The 23,754-nt window shown below is 36.0% G+C and overlaps 1 protein-coding gene and 1 non-coding gene across 6 annotated transcripts; both read left to right on the plus strand.

The window, feature by feature from the left end:
• Positions 1-5,974: 5,974 nt before the first annotated feature.
• LOC130746257 (protein REDUCED CHLOROPLAST COVERAGE 1) lies at positions 5,975-19,753 on the plus strand. Of its 5 annotated transcripts, none has more exons than XM_057598822.1 (26): positions 5,975-6,311; positions 6,437-6,551; positions 6,668-6,729; positions 7,618-7,713; positions 7,856-7,928; positions 8,072-8,347; positions 8,448-8,515; positions 8,599-8,730; positions 9,572-9,613; positions 9,771-10,295; positions 10,397-10,557; positions 11,240-11,750; positions 11,849-11,911; positions 12,005-12,106; positions 12,442-12,759; positions 13,424-13,516; positions 13,618-13,719; positions 13,836-13,940; positions 14,342-14,475; positions 14,817-15,000; positions 15,421-15,552; positions 15,811-15,923; positions 16,426-16,513; positions 16,925-19,177; positions 19,296-19,343; positions 19,458-19,753. In XM_057598822.1, the coding sequence occupies exons 2-24, from the start codon at positions 6,491-6,493 to the stop codon at positions 18,995-18,997; spliced, it is 5,514 nt and encodes a 1,837-aa protein (XP_057454805.1). In that variant the 5' UTR covers positions 5,975-6,311; positions 6,437-6,490; the 3' UTR covers positions 18,998-19,177; positions 19,296-19,343; positions 19,458-19,753. The 5 variants fall into 5 exon arrangements, with proteins under 5 accessions (XP_057454805.1, XP_057454808.1, XP_057454810.1 ...); XM_057598825.1 differs by having other exon boundaries at positions 16,925-19,170; XM_057598827.1 differs by having other exon boundaries at positions 16,426-16,504.
• A 2,380-nt stretch (positions 19,754-22,133) lies between these two features.
• On the plus strand, positions 22,134-22,206 carry TRNAA-CGC (transfer RNA alanine (anticodon CGC)). Its single transcript has one exon. It is a non-coding gene; the product is annotated as a tRNA-Ala (tRNA).
• The last annotated feature ends 1,548 nt before the right edge of the window (positions 22,207-23,754 follow it).

Raw genomic sequence — 23,754 nt, forward strand, 5'->3', positions numbered from 1 at the left:
TGTTAAATTGGATATTAATAGATGTGTAATCTTATGCTTGATATTTAGTTATATTTTTAAAATTATATATTTTTCAAAGTGTGTCAAATTGAGTTTGAAATTTCATGAATCTTTTCACATTTGATCTACTCAATTATAAGACTTAAATATGTTTGAGGTTATTTCAAAAAAAAAAATATGTTTGAGGTTTCTGACTTTGTAAGAGAAATTAAATTGGGTCTCTGCAAATAAAAATTCTTATGTTTACCTTGAGATTTTTTTTAATCAAACTAGACATTTTTATCTACGTGTCATTCATTTAGACGAGTCAACCGTCCACGTAGCGAGCCTAGTTAGCTGCGGTGACCACATTACCTTTTTCGTATCAATTTTTCTCTTACCAAAATAAAAAAAAAACAAAAAAAAAATTCATATCTCCTTCATCTTCTTCCCTAAAATCAATCCACAATTCTCTCACACCAACGCACCCCATCTTCTTCTCCTAGACATGGGATCTTGAGTAACCCCGAGCAGCTCCGACACCAGATTCTTGGTGCGGTCGACGAGTCCAATCATCGGTGAAGTAGAGAGATAAATTATCAATTTCTTGGGGCAACATAAAATTGGCAAAAACTTTACCACTCATCTATCAGCTTGAGAAAAACCTCAAAAGCACAAAAAAGTTCTGAACACCCAACCAAAAACCTAGCATTTACCACATTGGATAAGTACCCATTGAAATAATAAAAAAAACTAAACAATTCGCTCGATACCCACCAAACAAGGACCCAAACCAATCGAGTAAACCAAAGACCCCACAAGCATAACCCCATCTCAACGATATAAAGCAGAGACCCATAACCTAAAACTAAAACAGAAAGAAAAGCAACATGAGAAACCATAAACAACATCAAACGAAAACATTAACTACGCCTCAAAGTCACGTCCAAAACCGTAGACGCGCCAAACAAAGATCTCAGGGAAAAGTAAATCCTCAAACACAGCCAAAGCTCCATCCAGCGAGCCGACCGATCCAAATATCCGCTGCACGAGGACAAGGAAGACCCATTCGTGCGACTCAAAAACCTGCGAGGAACATCCCAAATACCAGACAAAGGCGACGCATTCGTAAGCTTAGAGAGGAGAACGTGCATCACCATCAGACATGGAAGACGAGCAGATATGGCTTAAAAAAAGACCAAACACAAAACTCACGATCTAAAGACCACGTCATCGCAGCCCACACAACCATCACCAAATAATACACCCATACTTTATGATTAATAGTAAATACCTTATAGCAAAAAATTTAAATTTTTAAAAATTATTTATTATTTATTGATAGATACTCCTCCCTTCGTTCCAAAATGTAAGTTATTTTAGAATTTGTACTATATTCCAAAATATAAGTTGTTTAGCAAATTAATGCATTTTCTCTCTTTCTTCCTCATATAACCTAATTTAATATTACATATTTTAATTACCACCTCCAATTTTCACCTATCACAACTCTCACTATCCACTTAACCAATAATAACATTTCTCTCTCCTTAATATAACACAACTTTAAATAGGGGTATTTCAATCAAAATATTTATTAATTAATGAGTTCTTAAACAATGTGCACAACCTAAAACAACCTATATTTTAGAACAGAGGGAGTAGTATTTTAGTACCCAATTGTGAAGTAATATTCTATCTTCTTTTAATTAATACTCAATAAACTATTATTTTATTGGTGTGTAAATTTACTCTCACAACTCCACCTTGAGTGTGGTGAAAGCCAAAAGTTCCAAGAGTGCGACTCCTAGGAATCAAATTCTCGAGCTAGAGGGTTCAAACATCCACTTTGTACTACTATGACCAGCAGACACTTGTTGGGTAATACTTAATAAGTTATTTATTTTTATAGGAAATTGAAAAGTTGATAATTTTTTCCGAAAGGATATATATATATATATATATATATATATATATATATATATATATATATATATATATATATATATATATATATAGGGAGCATATCAGGTGAGAGGAGTGGTTTATTATGAGAGATGAGAGGGGTTAATAATAGCCATTAGATTTAAATTAATGGTGCAGATCTAATCAATTCAAAACAATCCACGTCACCCCACTAGTCACCCAATTAACTCTAATTCTTGTATACCACGCGCATCGTCTTCCACATGCCTTTGTTCCCCTTTCTCCCTTTTACCCATAACCTTTCCGATCCATTCTTGTTCGTTCTTCTTTTGAATCTGTTCCAATTTCACTACATTCTCTCGTCGGAGACAACTCTCTTCCGTCTCCGCCGCCGCTCACATTTTCCACCGACGACACCTGGTCCCCTCCCTGTTGTCTAAGCTCTACAGGATCGATGACTGAGGCGGCGGCGCTGGACTCGACAAGGAGAAGCGGCGGCGGGTCTCAGCAGAGTGGCGGCGGCGCGCGACAGACTAGCTGAGCGTGGTGGTGGTTCGCCGGAACTAGAGGGGGTGGTGGTGGCCGGTTCAGATATGAAAATGGAAGATGGAGACGATGGCGGGTTTCAGATCGGAGAAGGGGTCTACGGTGGTGTGATTCAGAGGAAGAAAGGGCAGTTGGTGGTGGAAACGGCCATGGAGAGTGAGAAAAGGTGGGCAGCGGTGGTGCGTTTGGGGCAAAGAAAAGGAGCAGTGGTGGTGTTTGGGTCAGATTGGTGGTGAAAAGGGTTGATGTGGTGGTGATGGAATGGGAGGTTGGCGGCGACTGGCGGCTATGGCAGAAGCGGCCGGTGAGAGATTTTTTTGGAGGAGGAGGTCGGGAGAAGAAAAATGAACCATGGTGCTTTTCAAATTCATGGGTGGAGAGAAAAGGTTGCAGTTGTAGTTGCAGTGTGTGGAGAGAGAGATTAACGAGAACAGAGATGAGAGGGGCGCGTGGGGTTGCAAATTAATTAGCATTATAGAGAGGCAGTGTAGACTTAAGTTGCAAATGTATCATCACCGTTGATGTTGATCCAATGGTCATTATTAAATCCTCTCATCTCTCACTATAAACCACTCCTCTCACCTGATATGCTCCATATATATATATATATATATATATATATATAGAGGAAATGTTGAGAAACAAACCCTTCTCAGTAGCATGTGTACAGTAACTTGGTCAATCAAAAAGTCGACAAAAATCAGCCAACACAGCAAAAACCCTCTCAAAAACCTCTAGCAACCGATAAAAAACCTGCCAATACCCACTCAAAAACCCCTACACCTGCACCAAACAGAAAGTCGTGCAGCCCTAAAACTCTAATCAAACACCCGAACAACTGCTGTCAGAAGGCTTAGAGACAAACTCTGATAAAAAAAAAAACAAACATGAGAAAATGCAGAAAAACAAAGACAAGGAACTCCATCCCAACCATGCCTCAGACAAGGAAGGAGAAGCGACGACTCGGTCGATCAAAACGAGATCTACACCCAACTTCAAAGGATAAAACACGGCCAAGAGTAGTAAAAAAACAAAGGGGCAAGGATAACAAAGACGATCAGTAACGTGAGCCCCACCAAACGACCCACCGGGCTTAGCACCGACTCAAGACCACCCTGCCTCACCTGAGCAGAAGCAAAAAGGAGCAGAAAGGAGCTCCGCCTAACCGCAACACCTACGAACCAATCGCCACTGACCCGGACCAGTACTAACCCCACCACACCAAGGCTTCAGTCGCAATCACCCAGCCACGAACTGCTCAGAGAAGAAGGAGATCAAACCACCAACATGGCCAAGGACGTCGACATACCGAAAGAAACAACCTCAACCACCTACGTGCAAGCCGCACCGCACTCAACCCCATCCAATCACCGACAACCACACTCTTCAGCCACCGCAAATCCTCCAAGGCAGATCTGAGAAAAAAAAACCCAAAAAACCATCGACCACCACATATCAGAAGATTTGAGTAGATGAAAACCTGCTTAGAGCACCACCGGGAAGGAGTAGACGACGACAGTATAGATCTGGAGATCAAAGAGTTATGGGACCGAGGAGCACAACAACCACAACAGCGTTCCGGAGAGACCACTGGAAGGAAGGAGGAGAAACGAACATGGAAAAGGAAAAGCTAAAGCAAGAGAAAAGAGGGGGGTTGCGCCGCGTGAGGGGGCGGTTCGGCGGCCACCCCAGCCAGGTCTTGGATACGCTGAAATTAAAGTAGTGTTGAGAGAAGAGGGGGAAAAGAAATGCTAGAGAGATGTAAGTTCTATGATAAGTTGATAATTAACCACTTATATTTATTTTATTAGTTATATGGATTAGAAGTTTTTAAATAATATTTAAATAATAAATAATAATAAATAACTAATTAATATTGTCATTGATTGAAAACTCAAGTGAATTTAACAATATATACATGGATTAGATATACTCAACTTTAATACTTATTTTCGTATTCTAACTTTAATGCATTTGTTATATATAAAAAATAGTAATTATTTTAATTTATTATTTTTCAAAAAATTTCCCAACTTGTATTGATAAATAAAATTAAAATAATATTAATCTTATTTTTAATACATGAGAAACTGAAAATTTTACAATTAGTTATAAATATTAAATACTATTAACTACTAATTAATATTGTTATTATTGTAAAGGTCAATGTAATTTTAATTATTATTATTACTTAAATAATTTCCTCATGTTAATTATTAAATTTAAATAATATAATATTTAATCTTAAATATTTTAAATTGATTTTTTTATAATTTGTAATTAATATACTGAATAATACAAAAGTTTATTAGTAACCAGTTAATATTCTTATTAATATGAGTCAATTTTACTTTGACTAAAGTTGTAATAAATATTCAAATTTAAATACGTCAACTTTTTATTTTTAAATGTGAATTTTTGAAAAAAAATACAATAATGATTAATATAATGAATAATATAAAAGGTTATCATTATCAAAAAAATATAAATGTTATTAATAAATAAATAATAATATTATTAATGTATAGCTCAAGTGAAGTAATTACTTATATATTGATTGATTGACTGATAATTTTTTTTTTTAATTCTCTGAACTTTGCACTTATTTAGCAATTTACTTAGAGGTTTGAATGTTTTAAATTCTTCCTATTTCCCATGAATGAGGTTTGATTCAAGGCAACCAATTCTTTCTTTTACTAGTACTAAACCTAAGTTCAAAAAAAAAAAATATAGTACTAAACCTCAGCCCTCAGGTGCATTGAACAGAATTTGGAGACAGTCAAGATTTATTTGCCCTTGTCAAATTCTATCACCAGAAAGTGTGAACTTTGACAGAAAATTAATGCAACATTTCCAATTCAGGGCAGAAAATCTTTGCTGTTCCATTTGAAGCATAACAAGACCCCCCTCTTCTAATGCAAATTCAACCTTTGTGTAACCCAAAAAATCTCTAAAGTTCTTAATAAATTTTTTTTTAGGCTAATAAAAACCCTCGTAGACTGTGGACCCTGTCTCTGCTGTGGTCCCTTTCTTCAGTAGGTGAGATTAAAGTCCCTTATGAGAAAATAGCTTAATTAAACATTTTTTTATAAATAATTTTAATAAAATACATTGAAAATAAACTATTTATAAGCATAATTTTTTTTTCATAAGCTATAAGCTCAAAACAGCTTATGATAAACCATAAGTGGTTTGTATAAGCTCTCCCAAACACTGACATACGCGCTTATGCTATCAGATAAGTTCAAATAAGCTCTTTCAAACATGGTCTAATTCATTAACTCACAATTACGCGGTATAGGAGATTGACTAATGAGTTTTTTCTATTTTACAAAACTCGGTATCCGAACCTCAATCACATTTTTAAGTGATAAAGTGCTGAGCCACCATGTCAAACCTAATTGATTACTCAACTCAACAAGAATAAAAAAACTGAATTAAATTTTGAAAAATCTTTATAAAAGACAATATAAAATTATATATATACATGCACTGCAAATTGATAATTAACCTCTATGAGCAAGCTGCCATAAAACGCCATTTTATCACTCTGACGATTGAATCTCAGCCCTTCCTTCCTTATCATACCACCCTCCCCACCTATATCTCTCTGCTTCCCTCTGCCATTTTTCTTCCTCTATCAACTTTTCCTCCTTCTAGTGGATGAAAGCTTCAACTCAAAAACCTCTGTGATGTTCATGCAGTTTAATCCCCATTATTTCTCTGCATAAACACTCATTTTCAGTCTGTACTTTACACTTATCTGTTTCAGTGGCTTAGTCAATTACTTCATAAACGCATTAAATACACCTCTTCAATAATCGAAGTCCTTTATATAAAGGCTTCAGCTTTTTGCTTTGGTAATTCTTTTGCTATTCTGCAATATTCAATAGACACCCTTTGGCATTTCTCTGCAGATTATGAATAGTTGCTGCTGCATATATTGTTTTTATACTCTAACTTGTGTTCTTCTGTGAATGCTTAGTGACAGAAAGCTTCAATTTCTAGTTTTTTTTCCTCAATTTCAAAGGAGTTGAAAATGGCACCAAGAAACACTCGCGGAAAGGCTAAGGGTGAGAAGAAGAAGAAGGAAGAAAAGGGTAACAAATTCTGAATCTGAACAGTTTTTTAATATACCATTTGGTTAAAACAGAGGATAAGCACTTCTGGAACTTGTTGGTGTAACTTAATTGTTTCTTTGTTGTAATTTTTGCAGTTCTTCCAGTTGTGATAGATGTCACTGTGAACCTTGTCGATGAAACTCAAGTTGTTCTCAAGGTTTGTTTTAGTCCAATTGGGTAAAAATTGAAAAGATAAGGTTTAAGTGCAAGAGTGCAAGATAAGGTTTAAGTGCGTGTTTGGATAACGATTAGAAAGTATGAAAACGGAAAAATAACGCATCTTAAAATACTTTTTATTGAAATAATAACTATTTCAACATAAGACGCCTCATTTTTCTCTATTCATATTTTTTAATGGGTATTCAAAAGATGTCTTAATTTAACTAAACATTTCGTAGCTTGTTAATTTTTGTGTGCATTGACTGGTTTTTATTGACAAGAACTTGTGGATGTTTCTCATGAGCATCTTTTTCTAGATTGTCTGAACTTTATACCTCTTAGTTGCTATAAAATTAAATATTAGTGTCAACCATTAATTAATTAGCTCACTTAATCACTTTCCCATTTGAAAATTGATTTTTTTAGCACTATTAGCTTTTGTTGTTGATTCAACCTGTCATCACTTGTCCACACTATAGTTAGGCTTAACAAACAAAGGGGCTTCTAAAATTATTTCTAAACCTTTGTTTATAGCTTTGGATTATCTTTTGTACCTCATACAGAGACGTGCACATGTTAATGTCAATTGTACACAACTACAAAATACAAGTGTATGGCTCTTAAATAATGTTTTGACAAAATAATATATAGACAAAATTTAAATGACTGATTTTAAAGAAAACAACAAATCCAGCTTCAAATAGTCACTTACGGAGCTTTGGTGTATGAATCTATACTTTGAACAATTTGTTTTTTCTATGATTTTTAAGTTACATAGCTTTCAAGACTTTATTGCATTATTTGTTTACATTCACCATCCTTGGTGCAAATTACAAGTTTAAGTGATCTAACTTTTTTTTATTTTTTATTTTTTATTTTTCTAAAGCAGGGCATATCAACTGATAGAACAATAGATGTTCGTCGACTTTTAACAGTTAATACAGAGACATGTCATATCACTAATTTCTCCCTATCACATGAGGTAAATTGTTGACCATTAATTTTAATCATTAATAATATTAATATCAATAATTGACTATTGCTATATGAAATTTGGAGCTTTAAATATTTTTTATTTATTTCATATTTTCATAACCATTCCTTTTTTTCTTACTAATATTCAGGTTAGAGGGCCTCGTTTGAAGGATTCGGTGGATGTTTCCGCACTGAAGCCCTGCTTCCTCACTCTAGTGGAAGGTATTATTATTACTTAAAAAAAAACATTTATATTTATTTAATATTTTTAAAATATTTTAAATTCTATATTTTTTTAAGTATTGGTAAAAAAAAAACAATTATTTTTCAATAACAATACGACGTCGTTTATCTCGTGAACGCAGAGGATTACGATGAAGAACGAGCGGTGGCTCACGTCCGAAGACTCCTCGACATCGTCGCCTGCACCACCACCTTCGGTCCGTCGTCGACGCCGAAGAATGCCGCCACCACCGCGCCGAAGTCCAAACCTCCGCCGGCCAATCCGTCACCGAAAGATGCCACCGCGGCGGCGGCGGCAGCCGCAGCAGACGGAGACGGCGAGATAAGCCACTCTTGCCCTAAGCTGGACAGTTTCTACGAGTTTTTCTCGCTTTCGAATCTCACTGCACCGATCCAATGTAACAACTACCTTTCTCTTTCTCACTCTTTTTCTCTGTGGTTTGTTTCCATTTCCTTCGTTTTTGGTGAATGTGAATGAGAGTAAATGAATCGATGCAGATGTGAAGAAAGCTGCGAGGCGCCACGTGGAGGAGATAGCAGAGGCTGATCATCTGTTTTCGCTCGATGTAAGGATTTTGAGTGTGGTGAACATTGAATCGCGTGCGTGTTGTTTGTTTTTTGTGATTGAATTTTGGATTGTTGTGGACAGGTGAAGCTGTGTAATGGGAAAGTGGTGCATGTTGAAGCTTGCAGAAAGGGGTTTTATAGCATTGGGAAGCAGCGGATTCTGTGTCACAATCTTGTTGATTTGTTGAGACAGCTTAGCAGAGCTTTTGACCATGTCAGTGCCTTCTTCCTTCCATTTATCAGTTCAAAACAAGTATAGTAATGTGTGTAATTTAATGGTCATGAAAGAATGGGCATTTGCTGGGCCAGTAACTGATTTAGGATAAACTTTGGTAGCATTTTAGAACCTGGGTTTAGGCCTAATTTTACGCGAAAAAAGTTAGTTTAGGCGTCAGGGTTGTATTAAACATGGTAAGGACTACTTAGAGCATGTTTGTTTTAAAGTTGACACACTTTCCTATGCACGTTTTACAAATGGACTAATTTTAATGCTTCAGGAAAATGGGCATTTACGTTTTCCAAATGCCTATGCAAGCATGCTCTTAGTTTAGGTGTGAGGATTGTATTGCACTTTGTAAGAACTACTTAGGCCTATCTATGTGAGACGTTATCATTTGTGGACCTAATTGTATATCTACACTATTAATATATGCAATGTTTGAATAATTTCTGTCCAGAGATGGGACGTTCTTTGAATTTTGTTTAGATGGAGGAAAGAGGTTTAATGTATACTGTGATTGAATCAATCTTGCTCGTTCCTTTTGCAGGAGCTATTTAAGTCACACTAACTACTTATTATTATGTTAAATAATAAATAATTTCATAGCTAAATATATCTTGTTTCCCTGATAAACGGTGTAATATGGTAGTACAAGTTAGTGTATTTTAAGTTATTGATATGCAATATAAAGGGGAGATCAAGCAAGTAATAGATGTGTATCATTTAGTTTGACGTAGTTCTAACTTTACTATTGATGGTATTATATGTTAAGTTTGAATTTGATTTAAGCCAGTTATAAGTTATTATGTTGACAGATTTTATTTCAAAATTTCAGGCGTACGATGATCTCTTGAAGGCATTTCTAGAACGCAACAAGGTAATGAACAAATTTTGGTTTGTTTACATTTTTTATTCATAATGCAAAATTGGCCATAATAACCTGTTAATGACTTTTATTGATTCATGCAAGTCTTGCTCACTGTGATCAAGGATGTACTTATCCGTGTTCTGTGCCCCCTTTTTTTTGTCATCAGTTTGGGAATCTCCCCTATGGCTTCAGAGCCAACACATGGCTTGTTCCTCCTATTGCAGCTCATTCACAATCAGTTTTTCCTTCTCTCCCTGTGGAGGATGAAACTTGGGGTGGAAATGGTGGTGGTCTTGGAAGAGACGGGAAATTTGATTTGATTCCTTGGGCCAATAAATTTTCATATATTGCATCTATGTCTTGCAAGACAGCAGAAGAAAGGCAAATTCGTGATAGAAAAGCATTTCTACTGCACAGCCTGTTTGTTGATGTTGCCATTTTCAGAGCAATTAGAGCTGTTAAACATGTTATGGAAGAGCACAATTTTAGCTGCTCGGCTGCAGAAAATGGAATTATTTACACTGAGAAAGTAGGTGACTTGAGTATCAGAATCTTGAAAGATGGTTCTGTGGCGAGCTGTAAGATTGATACCAAGATTGATGGAGTTGAAGCTACTGGAGTAAATCAAAAGGATTTATTAGAACGAAATCTACTGAAAGGAATCACAGCTGATGAAAATACAGCAGCTCATGTATGATATTTTTATGTGGATAAAAAATGGTTAAATTGGTGCTTTGGGGTTACTTCTTTTCCTTACATATAAATGATAAATATTTCACATTGATTGCGCAGGATATTACCACTTTAGGTGTTGTCAATGTAAGATATTGTGGTTATGTGGTTGTTGTGAAAGTTGAAGATGGAGGCTCTGAAAATAACAATTCTCCATCTGATCAAAATGATGAATTGTTTGATCAGCCAGAGGGTGGTGCCAACGCACTAAACATTAACAGGTACCGTAACCCTTCCATGTTATGACTTTCACCAGCTTATAAATTTCATACAACCGGGCATGCTCATTCTCCCACTTGATCTCTCTTATATATTAGTAGTTGCATTTTTATTAGCTTGAGCTACAGCATTTATGAGAATAATGTTTTCAGTGTAGTTACTGTTTTCTTGCTTGAGCCACGACACCAACGAGAATAATGAATTTGAGTGAAATCTAGCCAAAGTTTAGGTGTTGTTTGTTAACTAAAAGAGGGTAAACCCTTAAATCTAGTGTGGTGTTTTCAAACCCTTTATCTGTGAAAAAGTTTACCTTTGTATTGCAGGAAGTTTTGTTTTGAGCTTCTTTGTTTCTTTCGGTGGATTTTCGAGCTTGCCTTACTATAGAGATTTGTTGTTTTTTATTGTTAGAGTGTGCTGTACAACTCCATCATGGTTTGGATGACTTGTTTTTTTCTTCTAGATTTTGTGCTTTTCTTTTTCCTTGTTAATTGTTAGATTTACATTATGAAGTCGTTTGACTCATGTAGCCGGCCTCTTCTAGTAGGAGAATACGTTTTTTTATTTATTATTTTGTTAGATTTGAATTGATTTCTAGATATTTCTTTTTAACTTAGTGATTGTTTCAGTCTCCTACGATTTAGATCATGATGATAAGGCCTATAATTATTTTATTTTTCCTTGCAGTTTAAGATTACTTCTTCACAGCACAACCCAACCAGAGAACAATAAGCAGATGACTCAGACACAAATGTTTGAAGAGCTTAGTGGTTCCAATGCTTTTGTGGAGAAACTGATTAAAGAAAGCCTTTCTAAGCTTGAGGAAGAGGAACTGGGTTTGGACTATTTCGTAAGATGGGAGCTTGGAGCTTGCTGGATACAACATTTGCAAGACCAAAACAGTGCAGACAAAGACAAGAAACCATCTTTGGAGAAAGCTAAGAATGAAATGAAGGTCGAGGGTCTTGGGAAACCGCTCAAGGCCCTCAAGAATAATAAAAAGAAATCTGATTCAAGCAATACTATGCTTGCATCTGAATATTCAAAGCCTAATCAGGAGGTTGAAAATGCTCCATTGCCCTCAATTGAATCCCAGCCTGATACCACTGCAGCTGATAATGAACTTTTGCTAAAAGGGATATTATCTGCAGCAGCTTTTACCCGATTGAAAGAATCAGGAGCTGGACTTCACTGCAAGGCAAGTCTTCTAGGTGTAACATTCTTTCAAGTTTTATAGCAGCCGAACTAAACTATTTCATTCAGTGCCTGAAACAAACTATCTTTTGTTATTAACAGTCTATTCAAGATTTGATCAACTTATCTCGGAAATATTACCTGGATGTTGCTATCCCTAAACTGGTAACTATAGAATTTTTATTTGGTTGGATTCTACCAAGCTTTCTATTAAATAAGACTGGTGAATTCTATTTTTGTATTTATTTTGCAATACAGGTAGCAGATTTTGGCTCATTGGAACTCTCTCCAGTTGATGGCCGCACCCTAACTGATTTTATGCATACTCGTGGTCTACGCATGCAATCTCTTGGACATGTTGTCAGTGCTCTAAACTTTGTTCATTTTATATAACTGTAAATCTGTAATCGTACATATGTCCAGGGAAACCATTTTTCTGTCCTCTTTGTAGTTTCGAATTTTCCTTTTCCCAATCTTCTACTGTGCAGATTCATATTTGACATATCTTTATAATAGCATTGGTAGCTCTCATGATATTACTTTTTACAGACAAAAAATGTGGCCAGTCGGCTTTTATTACTAAATTTGATGGCTTTCTCTTTCTATTTGCATTATAATTACTGCCTTTCATCTTGTATTATCTACCGCGTATCTTTTCCTGTTGTATGTTATTTGCCTTTTGCTTTTCTTCATAGGTCAAGCTTTCGGAAAAGCTTTCACATGTGCAGTCACTTTGTATTCATGAGATGATAGTTCGAGCTTTCAAGCACATCCTTAGGGCAGTGATTTCTGCCGTTGTTGACAAGGAGAAAATGGCTACATCAATAGCTGGTGCATTGAATTTGCTACTTGGTGTTCCTGAAAATAGAGAATCAGATAAATCATGCGAACTTCACCCCATTGTATGGAGATGGCTAGTATTGTTTTTGAAGAAACGGTTTGACTGGGATCTTAGCAGGTTAAATTACAAAGATGTGAGGAAATTTGCAATTTTACGAGGCTTGTGTCACAAGGTACCGTAGTCTGGAAGTAATTAGTAGAATCCACAATCTCTGTTGTTTCTTTATCTTACTTCATATTTATGTTGTTATTTGAGAAAAACAGTTGTATGTTTTCCTAATTGGCATTTTCTTGTTATATGCTGTGCAAAATTTTGTGATTCATTGAGCCAGCCAAGTACTTATTTATTATAAGTTCTGTTCACGCCTGTGACTGCTAACATAGATAGAGACATGTTGAAGTGAACTGGATTTTCCAATTGAATATTGTTGCTGTACATATTATCATATATTTGTTAGTGTTTAACCTTCTGTGGGAAGTTGAAGTAATCTTTTTGGTGGTTAAAAAAGACAGGTTTACATGCTTAGATGCTTGAATTCGTCTTAAAAGTATTGTTCTGTGGGATCTTTTCATGAATTATGTAAACGTGCTTTCTTTCTTTATTTCCTTCAACTTCAATAACTCTCATATGGCTTTCTTTGGTAAACATCTAATATTTGTTGCAAGTCCTTTTAATTAGAAAATATTCACATTTGCTCTTCCTATATATTTGCATGTGTTCATATAGAGACACATGTGACAGACATACATCAGTCTGTAGATTGGGCTTATGATTATCATTGTAACTGAGTTGCTGATAATTGACTTTTTGTCTCTTGTCATTATTTTTTGTGTTAGGTGGGAATTGAGCTTGCTCCAAGGGATTTTGATATGGATTCTCCATTTCCCTTCCAAAAATCTGACATTGTCAGCTTGGTCCCAGTTCACAAGGTAAAAAACATGACAAATTACATATAGTTTTTCTCATGTCATGTTTCGAAATTTGTTGAATATGCCCAAACTAATATATTGCTCATGCTGGTCCTTTGCAGCAAGCAGCATGCTCATCTGCAGATGGAAGGCAGCTCCTAGAGTCATCCAAGACAGCTTTAGATAAGGGAAAGCTTGAAGATGCTGTTACCTATGGGACAAAGGTATCTGTATCCTGAACCCTTTGTTTGGAAAGCTTCAAACTGCTGATTATTTTCAATACTCAGTATTTTTCATTTTCAAATCCCTGTTTGACTTATGCTATATTTTATGGTGACAGGCTCTTGCAAAGCTGGTAGCAGTTTGTGGTCCCTACCATCGGATGACAGCGGGAGCATACAGCCTCCTTGCTGTAGTTTTATATCATACTGGAGACTTCAATCAGGTCTTGTTTATCTCTTTTATATTTTGTTGTTGGTGGACATTATTTCATCTGAATCCAAAGATGCACTTTATTATATTCATCAATGAACAAATTTCCATTTAAACAATTAACATTTCATCAAATGAAAAATAATCCAGTTCAAAGAAGTAGGAGAGGAGTGAAGTTCCAATAAAAGTTTAAAAAGCTTCGTTTTCTCTCAATGGTCAATGCATTGTTCTGTCCATCTAGCTTACTACACTTGATGGAAGAAAGCTTGGTTGTTATTGTTATATTGGATATATATTACATCTTTAGACTATAGCTTATCTCTGCCTATGCCAAAATATGTAATCTAATATTTTTCTTTTAGTCGACTTCCCATATTTGTTCTCAACTCATTAAGTGGTTTACTTGGATCATAGGCGACAATTTATCAACAAAAAGCTTTGGATATCAATGAGAGAGAGTTAGGTCTGGATCATCCTGATACCATGAAGAGCTATGGGGATCTTGCAGTTTTCTATTACAGACTTCAACACACAGAGCTGGCTCTGAAGTATGTTTTACTATGTAAAAAGTAGTGTATTAAGTTATGTGGTTTTTAATGTTTAAGTTTTTTATTTTATTTTAGACTCAGTATGTAGTTTCTTAATTTATTCATTTTGAAAAAGAATAACTAATGAAGAGAGAATTGAGGTTTACAAAGAAAGAGGACATGATATCCTTACTTGTATACTATCTGACTGGTTCTTCTTGGTTAGTTTTCCTCCTTAACAGAACAATATTTATATTAATCATCATAGTGTAAAGATGGGTGCTAAATCCTTTTGTAATATCAATAAGTTATTTTCATTTTTTCTTCTGATTTATTGTTTTACTACTTGGCTCTGCAATCAGGTATGTGAAGCGTGCTTTATATCTGTTGCATCTGACTTGTGGTCCATCTCATCCAAATACTGCTGCAACATACATTAATGTTGCTATGATGGAGGAGGGTTTAGGAAATGTACATGTTGCTCTCAGATATCTTCACAAAGCATTAAAGTGCAACCAAAGATTACTTGGTGCAGATCATATTCAGGTTTTCTTTCTTGTTTCATTTCCTGATTTTCCCGAAGTGTGAAATTTGTTTATTTTGAATGATCTGTCCTGTACGATGTTTTACTTAAATTCACTTTTTAATGTTTCATAAAATAAATTGTCAACAGCGAGCTTCGTATAAATTAGTGTGCTACACCTTTAGCATAATAAATAGAGGAGATAGGTGGTGGAAAAATTGGAAAATTTGTCAGCTTGGTGGGTTGAAATTGTTGATTGTGCTTTAATATTAGATGCAGATGATTTGCTGTACTTATTATAATGATTTGAATTGACAAAAATCTCAACTTAAAGAAGTCAAAGAAATAATAAGACATATAAGCTAGTTTATTATCTAATTCTAATCAAACTTTTCGTCTGTGTTATAACATTTGCATCTTTCTTGGACATTGATTTTCTACAGACAGCTGCAAGTTATCATGCAATAGCAATAGCACTCTCATTGATGGAAGCATACCCATTGAGTGTGCAGCATGAGCAAACAACTTTGCAAATTCTCCGAACAAAACTTGGCCCTGACGACTTGCGTACACAGGTATATTGTCACAATTAAGTACGTTGTTTTTATTGCGAACACCCATTTAGAGGATAAGGCAATAAAAAATATAATACTATGTTAGATGGAAGTCGTCAATAATGTCATAGAACAGCGCTGTAATTGTTTGCTTCATTGTTATGAATACCTACAATGGTGCTCTGTGTTGTTAAAAGTCTAATTTCTCTTTTTCTTAAAAAACTTGCTAAGAATTATAAATATTTTGCTTAATCTATGGTTTCATGATAAATTTGACAGGATGCTGCAGCTTGGCTTGAGTATTTTGAGTCCAAGGCTTTTGAACAACAAGAAGCTGCTCGTAATGGTACTCGAAAACCTGATGCATCAATAGCTAGCAAGGGTCATCTAAGGTATAGTAAACTTAACCTTGGCGATTTTCACCTGATACTTTATTGACTGATTGCGGCATCTGGGATGACTCCTATAATATCTTTTGTCTTTGTTGTTTTTGATGGAACAATTCTTTGTAGCTGTGTTGGAAGTCTCTTATCATGATTTCAAATGAATGGTTGTGGTTGTTAAATTTGTTGCAAGTCTCTTATCAGTGATTGTTGGCGATACAATTCTCTTGTTGTTGGTGTTCTTATGGGTCGTGGGAACAGCTCAATTTTGTTGACTAATGAAGAGCTTTTTCATGTCCATTGCATGCAATTGTGGAATATTTAACATTTGAAAGCATGTTGTGTGAATTTTAAGAATGTGGCTTATATGTGCCAGCATCAACAGATACAACTCCTATGTTATGTGTCTGTGGTTCAAAGAGTCCTATGTTATCCTATTGACTTGTCAGCATTGATTAATAATTTCAGATGCCTTTCGTAATGCTTCTTATATTTTCATGAAATTTATCAGTGTGTCAGATCTTCTTGACTACATTAATCCTAATCACGATTCCAAAGGGAGGGATGCAGCAGCCAAGAGAAGAAGCCAGGTAACAAAGGTGTGCTGCAGATTTACTAGTCTTAATATGTTATATTCATCAGTTTTAGGCTTTGAGATATAGGCAACAAAGATTTAAAATAAAAACAATTGTCTACATTTTCTGATATTGGGGCAAGTGTTCGAGAAGGGTATTTTAATGTTTTGGCACCCTAGTGGAACCTAAAAGATTTATTAGCACCAATTTAAACTATCTTCTCCATTTTCATATTCTTTTATATTGTTAGAAGATGATGATCCTATAAACCTGGAATGAACTTCAAGATTAATCCAGTAAACCTAGTGGAGGCAATACTTTCTTACAATGAAACTGTTAAATGATTGTGAGAACTGGCTACTTGTGCTACCTCTTGCATACATCCACATCTTATGTAATACAACTCTATATATTATAATTATAATTGTTTTTCAGGTTAAGGCTTCAACCTACCAGAACATTGACTCAGCAAGTTCTGATGAGTCTTCAAAAGAAATTCAAAAAGAGGTTTCAGATGAAGATGTACCTATACCTGACCCAGGAGGTAGTGCAGATTCTGAGCCTGAGAACAACTCTGCACCTGACTCAGAAGAGCATATTTGTGAAAAGATATCTGATGAAAAGCCACAAATGTCTGGTCAAATACTGTCTGAAGCTCCTGCTGATGGAGATGATGGATGGCAACCTGTTCAAAGACCAAGATCAGCTGGCTCATATGGTCGGCGACTGAAGCAGAAACGGCTTGGAAAAGTTCATAATTATCAGAAGAATGTTGAAACTAGTGCAGAATACCCTTTGGGAAGGAGTGATAATCAGAATAGTAGGTATTATTTCTTGAAGAAGCGGTCAATGTACCATGGGGGCTCTGCAGATAATCATGCTTTCAACATCACCCAAGGCTCTAAATTTGGAAGGAAAGTAGTCAAAGCTGTTACATACAGGGTTAAGTCTATGCCCTCAGCTCCCAAGACTGCTTCAGATGAGACATTAGAAATTGGTGACAAGCAACTAAGTTCTCATTCAGAACTTGATTCTAATGATGACCATCCAATTAAGACTTCAGTAGTTAGTCTTGGAAAATCTCCTTCGTACAAGGAAGTAGCATTGGCTCCTCCGGGGACAATCTCCAAGTTCCAGGTCTATAATCCTCAAAGTGAGATTCCTGAATGCCGTGAACATGATGTTGGAAAACATAAAGAGGAAGATGTTGAAGCTCATAAAAGTATTAATCCAACCCCGAAGGAGGTAAATGATATGTCTCAAGAGAAGTGTGATGATCCTTTATCAGATTCTGTAGATGATACACAAGATGATATTGTGGTTGCTCCTGAAAAGAAAGCGGAAAGTCAGTTGATTGAAGTTGTACAAGAAAATTCTGGGAGTGCTGAGGTCCTTGAATCTGTGGATGTTGATGCTCAAGGAACAGATGATAATAGCATAGTGATTGATGCTGTACAGAATCATTTGGAGTCTTACAAACAAGAACCTAATGCAACTAATTCATCTGGCAGTTTTGAACCTAGTGATGATACAAAGTCCAATTCACCAGGTGGTGATGATTCATCATCAAGTCCGAGTCATGCCGGGGTCATCGCCTATAAGAAATTGTCTGCATCTGCTGCTCCATTCAACCCGTCACCTGCCATTGCACGTGCTGCTCCAATTGCCATGAATATAACTCATCTTTCTGGTCCTGGTCCTGTTCCTGCTATTGGCCCCTGGGCACTAAACATGCCGGGACCTGCTACTTTGCTACCTGCAGGTACCCCAATGTGTTCCTCTCCACACCACGCATATCCATCACCTCCCACAACACCAAATATGATTCAACCATTGCCTTTCATGTATCCTCCTTTTACCCAACCTCAGTCAATACCAACCAACAACTTTCCGGTCAGTAATGCCTTTCATGCCAATCATTTTACATGGCAATGTAATTTGAACCCCGCCATATCTAAGTTTGGTCCCAGTGCAGTTTGGCCTGGTTGTCATCCTATGGAATTTTCTCATCCGGTACCTATTGTTGAACCAATCCCTGATATCATTTCAGAGCCACAAGTGCAGTATCATGCAGTTGAAAGTCCCCGTTCAGCTTCAGTTCTGCCTGAGGATATTGATAACATAGGGGATTCCAATAAAGAGATAAAAGCTTTAACATCCGAGGCAAGTGAAGATGAAGTGGTGAGAGCTGGTTCGGAAAGTATAAAAGAAAATGGTAATCCAAATTTTCCTGGGACAGAAAATGCTGAGAACAAGCCAAATCTAAACATTGGCTCGAATGGCAGCAGTAGCAGCAGTGAAACAAACATGGATGGTGAGAAAACATTCAGCATTTTGATTCGAGGAAAGAGAAACCGAAAGCAGACTCTCAGAATGCCAATAAGTTTGCTTACACGGCCTCATGGCTCTCAGTCGTTTAAGGTCATATATAACCGTGTAGTTAGAGGAAGTGATGCTCCCAAGTCCATCAATTTCTCTTCAAGTAAACATTGTACAGCTACTGCTTAACTCACAGTTCTTCATTGTTACTAATGAAATATAGCTGAGTTATTGTGTGCAAAGAAGAACCAGTCGACATAATTTCTCATGAAAGGAACGTGGTATATCAGTCATTCGTGGATTCAATCACAAATCACCCTGCCTTCGCATCTTAGTTTTTTTGCTGCACTGTCTTCTGAGAGGTTTCTGGTAGCGTTTCCTCTTCTATACCTTTCTATATTTGTAGTTTGAGAAACCTATGAATCAATCATTTCTTTTGAAGAGGCTAACCATATTTGACTGATTTCAAATTCATGAAATGTTGCAGATGTTTCCATTTAATATTAGAGGATTGGAGACTTTTCTTCAATTTAAGGTATTAACTCACCTGTAAAAGTTTTAGTTATTTTACCCACATTAAGCCCACTAGCTTACGTTTAAATAACTTGTGGAGCAGCTTTCATGCTAATCATCTACTCATCTTGCTCAGTCTGCAGGTTACTGCTGTCTGTTTTGGGGTTTCGGAGGCACCTTCAAGGTGAAAATTTTGGTTCTTCATGGAGTTAGACAGTTTTTGATATAATGAATTACGAGACCGAGACTTTCTAATCATTATTATTCTTTCTTGCTACACCATAGTCGATGGTTTTGAATTTTGATAATTAATTCGGTTCAATTGTATATACATTCTTAATATTTGGTTGACTTGTTATTGAATTGTTCCAACTGGAATAATGTGAAGGAACATATCAATGAAAATCACTAATTGTTGGTTTAGGTACACAATAGCGTTCAGTATATTTTCATTTCAAGTATGTAGAAGGCAGGTACATAGTTCCAGATTCATACTTACTGGAGTGAACATTGGTTAATGAGTTGCAGAACGGTTAACCCACCCAACCACTTCATTTAGCATCAGTTAAAGTGCTATTGCATATCTTATGCATGATTTTAAATTGTGGTTCCGGTTGCAGTTGCCTGATCATTGAAATTGTGGCAAATTATGGACAAACGCAGCTAATATGACTGGAATTACTGTTGTGATGGGGTTGCGGGTACCGGAATAAGTTTGATGTTGTGGCCGCAATTACAGTTGTTGAATGCAATTTATAACCTTGTTAAGTACACATGGCACCAAAAGCACAAGTTTTTTTTTTTTCTTCCATTCCTGACATTAGAACCGGTCAACCTGAGGTACCCTGAATATATGTTCCTCACCACTCATCAAATTTGGCAACCCATGAGCTCCTTTTCCTTTTCTTGCTGTGATCTCTAACCCTAAGTCTCTTATTAATGTCATTATTCTTGCTAGTCCTAGTAACTTCTATGCCTTTCCCTAAAGCATGTTTTAGAGATCTTACCGCCGATTGCCAATTCCTCATGCTTTCCCTTAAATAGCTTCCTGGCCCTTCTTTATCACCAAGCAATTTTTTTGCCATCAACAAGAAAGAAATCAATGTTTTCGTAGAAGGGAAGTAGCTTGGAGGGGTCTTCAGGGAAGTAGCCTGAATTCCTAATTATTTGTTTTGACCCATTAAGGACTGTCTCAGGATAATACACAACGCTTGCCCCCAGTTTGCTGTGCAGCAGATACAAGGGCTGTTGTGGATTGGGATACACGAGATATCACTTCCACTATAAGTTTTCCTTTCATCCCTGCTGCTAATGCTGATATAAATTCATTGCTTCCCCGTTGTTGTGCTCTCTAAGTGCCATGCTGTCTGTGTTCGTTGCACTATCAAAAGCAATGAAACATAACTTAAAAAAAAACTATAGAATGTATGTCATAAATCAGGGAATGTTATACACATTGCACTAAAGATCACATGGCCTTGCTTTGAAGGTAATAGTAAAGCTCTTTGCACCTTTTGTATGATTGTGTGCTTGAAATCTAAAAGGTTTTGTGGATTAAAAAATCTAAGGGAAAAAAAGGTTAATCCACTACACAAAATTGAACACTGTTTTTACGAGCAGTCATGGTGGAAGCGTTGGCTCTAGGTGACAGGCTAGCAGTAAGCTTGGATACAGAGAGACACTTACCGAGTGCGAAGGGCAGTTAGCACACCAGTAGCGTGCATTGATTCAACTGTGTTTTTTGCACTTGACTGGGTGGACAATTGGCTGAAGGAGAACTTTGTGAACCGTCGTCATCGAGCCACTGCTTACATCTCTATAGTAAGGGGACCTCGTCCCTATTGTCTAAAGCTTGCCACCCCGTGGAAGGTCACACAAGAAGGATATTCGACTGACAAAACTCAGGAATTAGTGCATGCTGAAAAATGGACTTTCCTTTCTAAGTGAAAGGCAGTGGAAAGAATTTTGCATCTATCTCGATTGGTTCTTGCTTTATGGAACTTTTACCAGAAATTAGGTATTGGTGTCTACATCTATTTCAATCCAATATGAACAAGAACGGTCCTATATATTACGAAAGGAGAGATTATGGAAGTCAAGAATCCATCTGCAAAGGAAAAAAAAAAGACAATGTAAAGTTGGAAAATCAATAAATAGAAGAATATCACAAAATCAGTTCATTCTTGCATTTCGTCACAACTCCCTTCATAACAATTAGCTTTTTCCTTTGAACAATAACACAATAAAGAAAATAATTGATGACATTGATAATTTGATTTATTCCCTATAGAGCAACATGCTTGTATAACAGAAAAAGGAAAGAGGGTGGGATATCGTTAAAACTGAGGAGCTGTTTTTTACACATTTAATTCTGTCATGATAAGTTAAAGGAAAGAAATTGAAGCACACACAAATCAGAATGACAGATGACCCATTTTCATTATCAATATATCAAGAAAAATTAAAATGAAAATGCCCAATACCCTTTGCAGGCTTGCAGCAGATATTGAAGACCATTCCATCAGGAAAATAAAACCAAGTTGATCAATGCAGTACCCCAGAAAATATATAAAGAAATTTATTCCACAAAGGTGAGGATCTAAAGAAACTGAACGCAAACAATGACTAAGATGAAAATCAACACATTTGCTTAGTTATATGCTTTCTAATCTTGATGTCTCACAAGAAAAGCCATGAGAAAACAAAGGTTAATGTGTGCGTGCTGTATTGGGGTTACATTCCCTGGAACTACATTATTATTTTTTATCTGAATTAACAAACAAGTAAAATAATTGAGCAAAATTGACAACAAGGGGGTGTAGCTCATATGGTAGAGCGCTCGCTTCGCATGCGAGAGGCACGGGGTTCGATTCCCCGCACCTCCACTTTTCATTTATTTACAAAACACAGCAGCAATCCTGTAAATCACAGAATATCAATCAATCCTGTAAATCACAGAATATCAATTTTTATTATTAAACTATATAGTAGGCTCAGCCGCGCAATTTTTAAAAAAAACTTAAGACGTAAAATTTCAACAAAGTATTAATGTGAAATTTAATTTTTAATGTTGATTTAAAAATATAGATCAAAAAATTAAATATAATATTTCTAAATCAATGAATATTTAAATTTAATATATAACTTAACAGTATATTTTAATAAGAGTCAAATTCAAATAAATAATCCTTTCAATACAATTCATCTAATTACATTGATAATATTATATTTTTTTCTTATTTTTATTTTGTTATTGAATATCATATTTAGATCATTTAGTGTACTCTAACAGTTAATTATTTTAAAAAATGTTCATTTAAATAATAAAAGAGGAATTTTAATTCATATGTAAATAAATAATTAAATATTAGTTGAATATTAAGATTAGAGGAGAAAAATTAGGTAATAATTACAATTTTTAGTTAATAATGGATAAAAAATATAAGTTGAATTCTAAATAAAGATTGAAATAATCTAGTATTAACTTAGTTACACAACTTTTTATAATCAATCACAATGCTAGGGCTCAAGTATGGCTAAGAAGGCCGACCCTAGGGGGGTGCGAGGGGCTGTAGCGGTTCTACTTGGGTGGATAGAGAGACATTTTCCATCGCAGTGCATACAAGGCCGAATAGGTTGAGGTTTCTAAAGGGGTGATTGATTGGTGTGGAAATGTTGACTAGCGTTGGACTAGGGAGGAAACCATATCATATAAGAATATATGTGCTCGGATCAATGGTTTAGATATTATAGAAGAGGAGGTTCTTTGTGATTGTTTTGGTTCTGAGTTTGAATGTGAATTCTCAAAGTTAGGAAGAGAGTATGACTTTGGGTGAGGAGGAGAAGACCCCTTTGTTCCTGATGCTCAAGGTTACCAAGAAAGGGGTGAAGGAAGCTTGCAACCCTCGGAGGTGACAAATCATCATGAAGTTCCTTGTTTAATGTCTGGGTCTAAACTTTTTGAAAGATCGGTTGGTAAAGTTGGGGCAACCCACTTGATAGATGGAGACTATTGATTTAGACCACATATGCTTTCTTATAAGATTTTCTAGCGTGGAGGATTATGTTCATGTCTTTGATGGAGGCCCTTGGGTTCTAGGGCATTGTCTGGTTGTTCAACAATAGAAGCTGGAGTTCATTCATGCTGAAGGGGAGCTGGGACAAGCTGCAGTTTGGGTATGTATCCTTAGGCTTCCTATTGAGTACTATGACAAACATTTCCTTTGGAGGATAGGGAAGTCTATGGGGTGTATAATGAAAATCAACGGATATAATTTAAAGGAACAAGTTTGATTTGATCATATTCTAAAACAAAAAGATGAAGGTTTGCAAGGATTTGTGTGGAGATTGACCGTCGTAAGGTAGAATACAGAGGGTTGTTGGTTGTTAAGGTTATGGAGTGGAGTCCAACCCGTTTCCGATAGTGTTTGATT

The sequence above is a fragment of the Lotus japonicus genome, chromosome 3 (genome assembly GCF_012489685.1).
Source record: "Lotus japonicus ecotype B-129 chromosome 3, LjGifu_v1.2".
In the NCBI taxonomy this organism is placed as follows: domain Eukaryota; kingdom Viridiplantae; phylum Streptophyta; class Magnoliopsida; order Fabales; family Fabaceae; genus Lotus; species Lotus japonicus.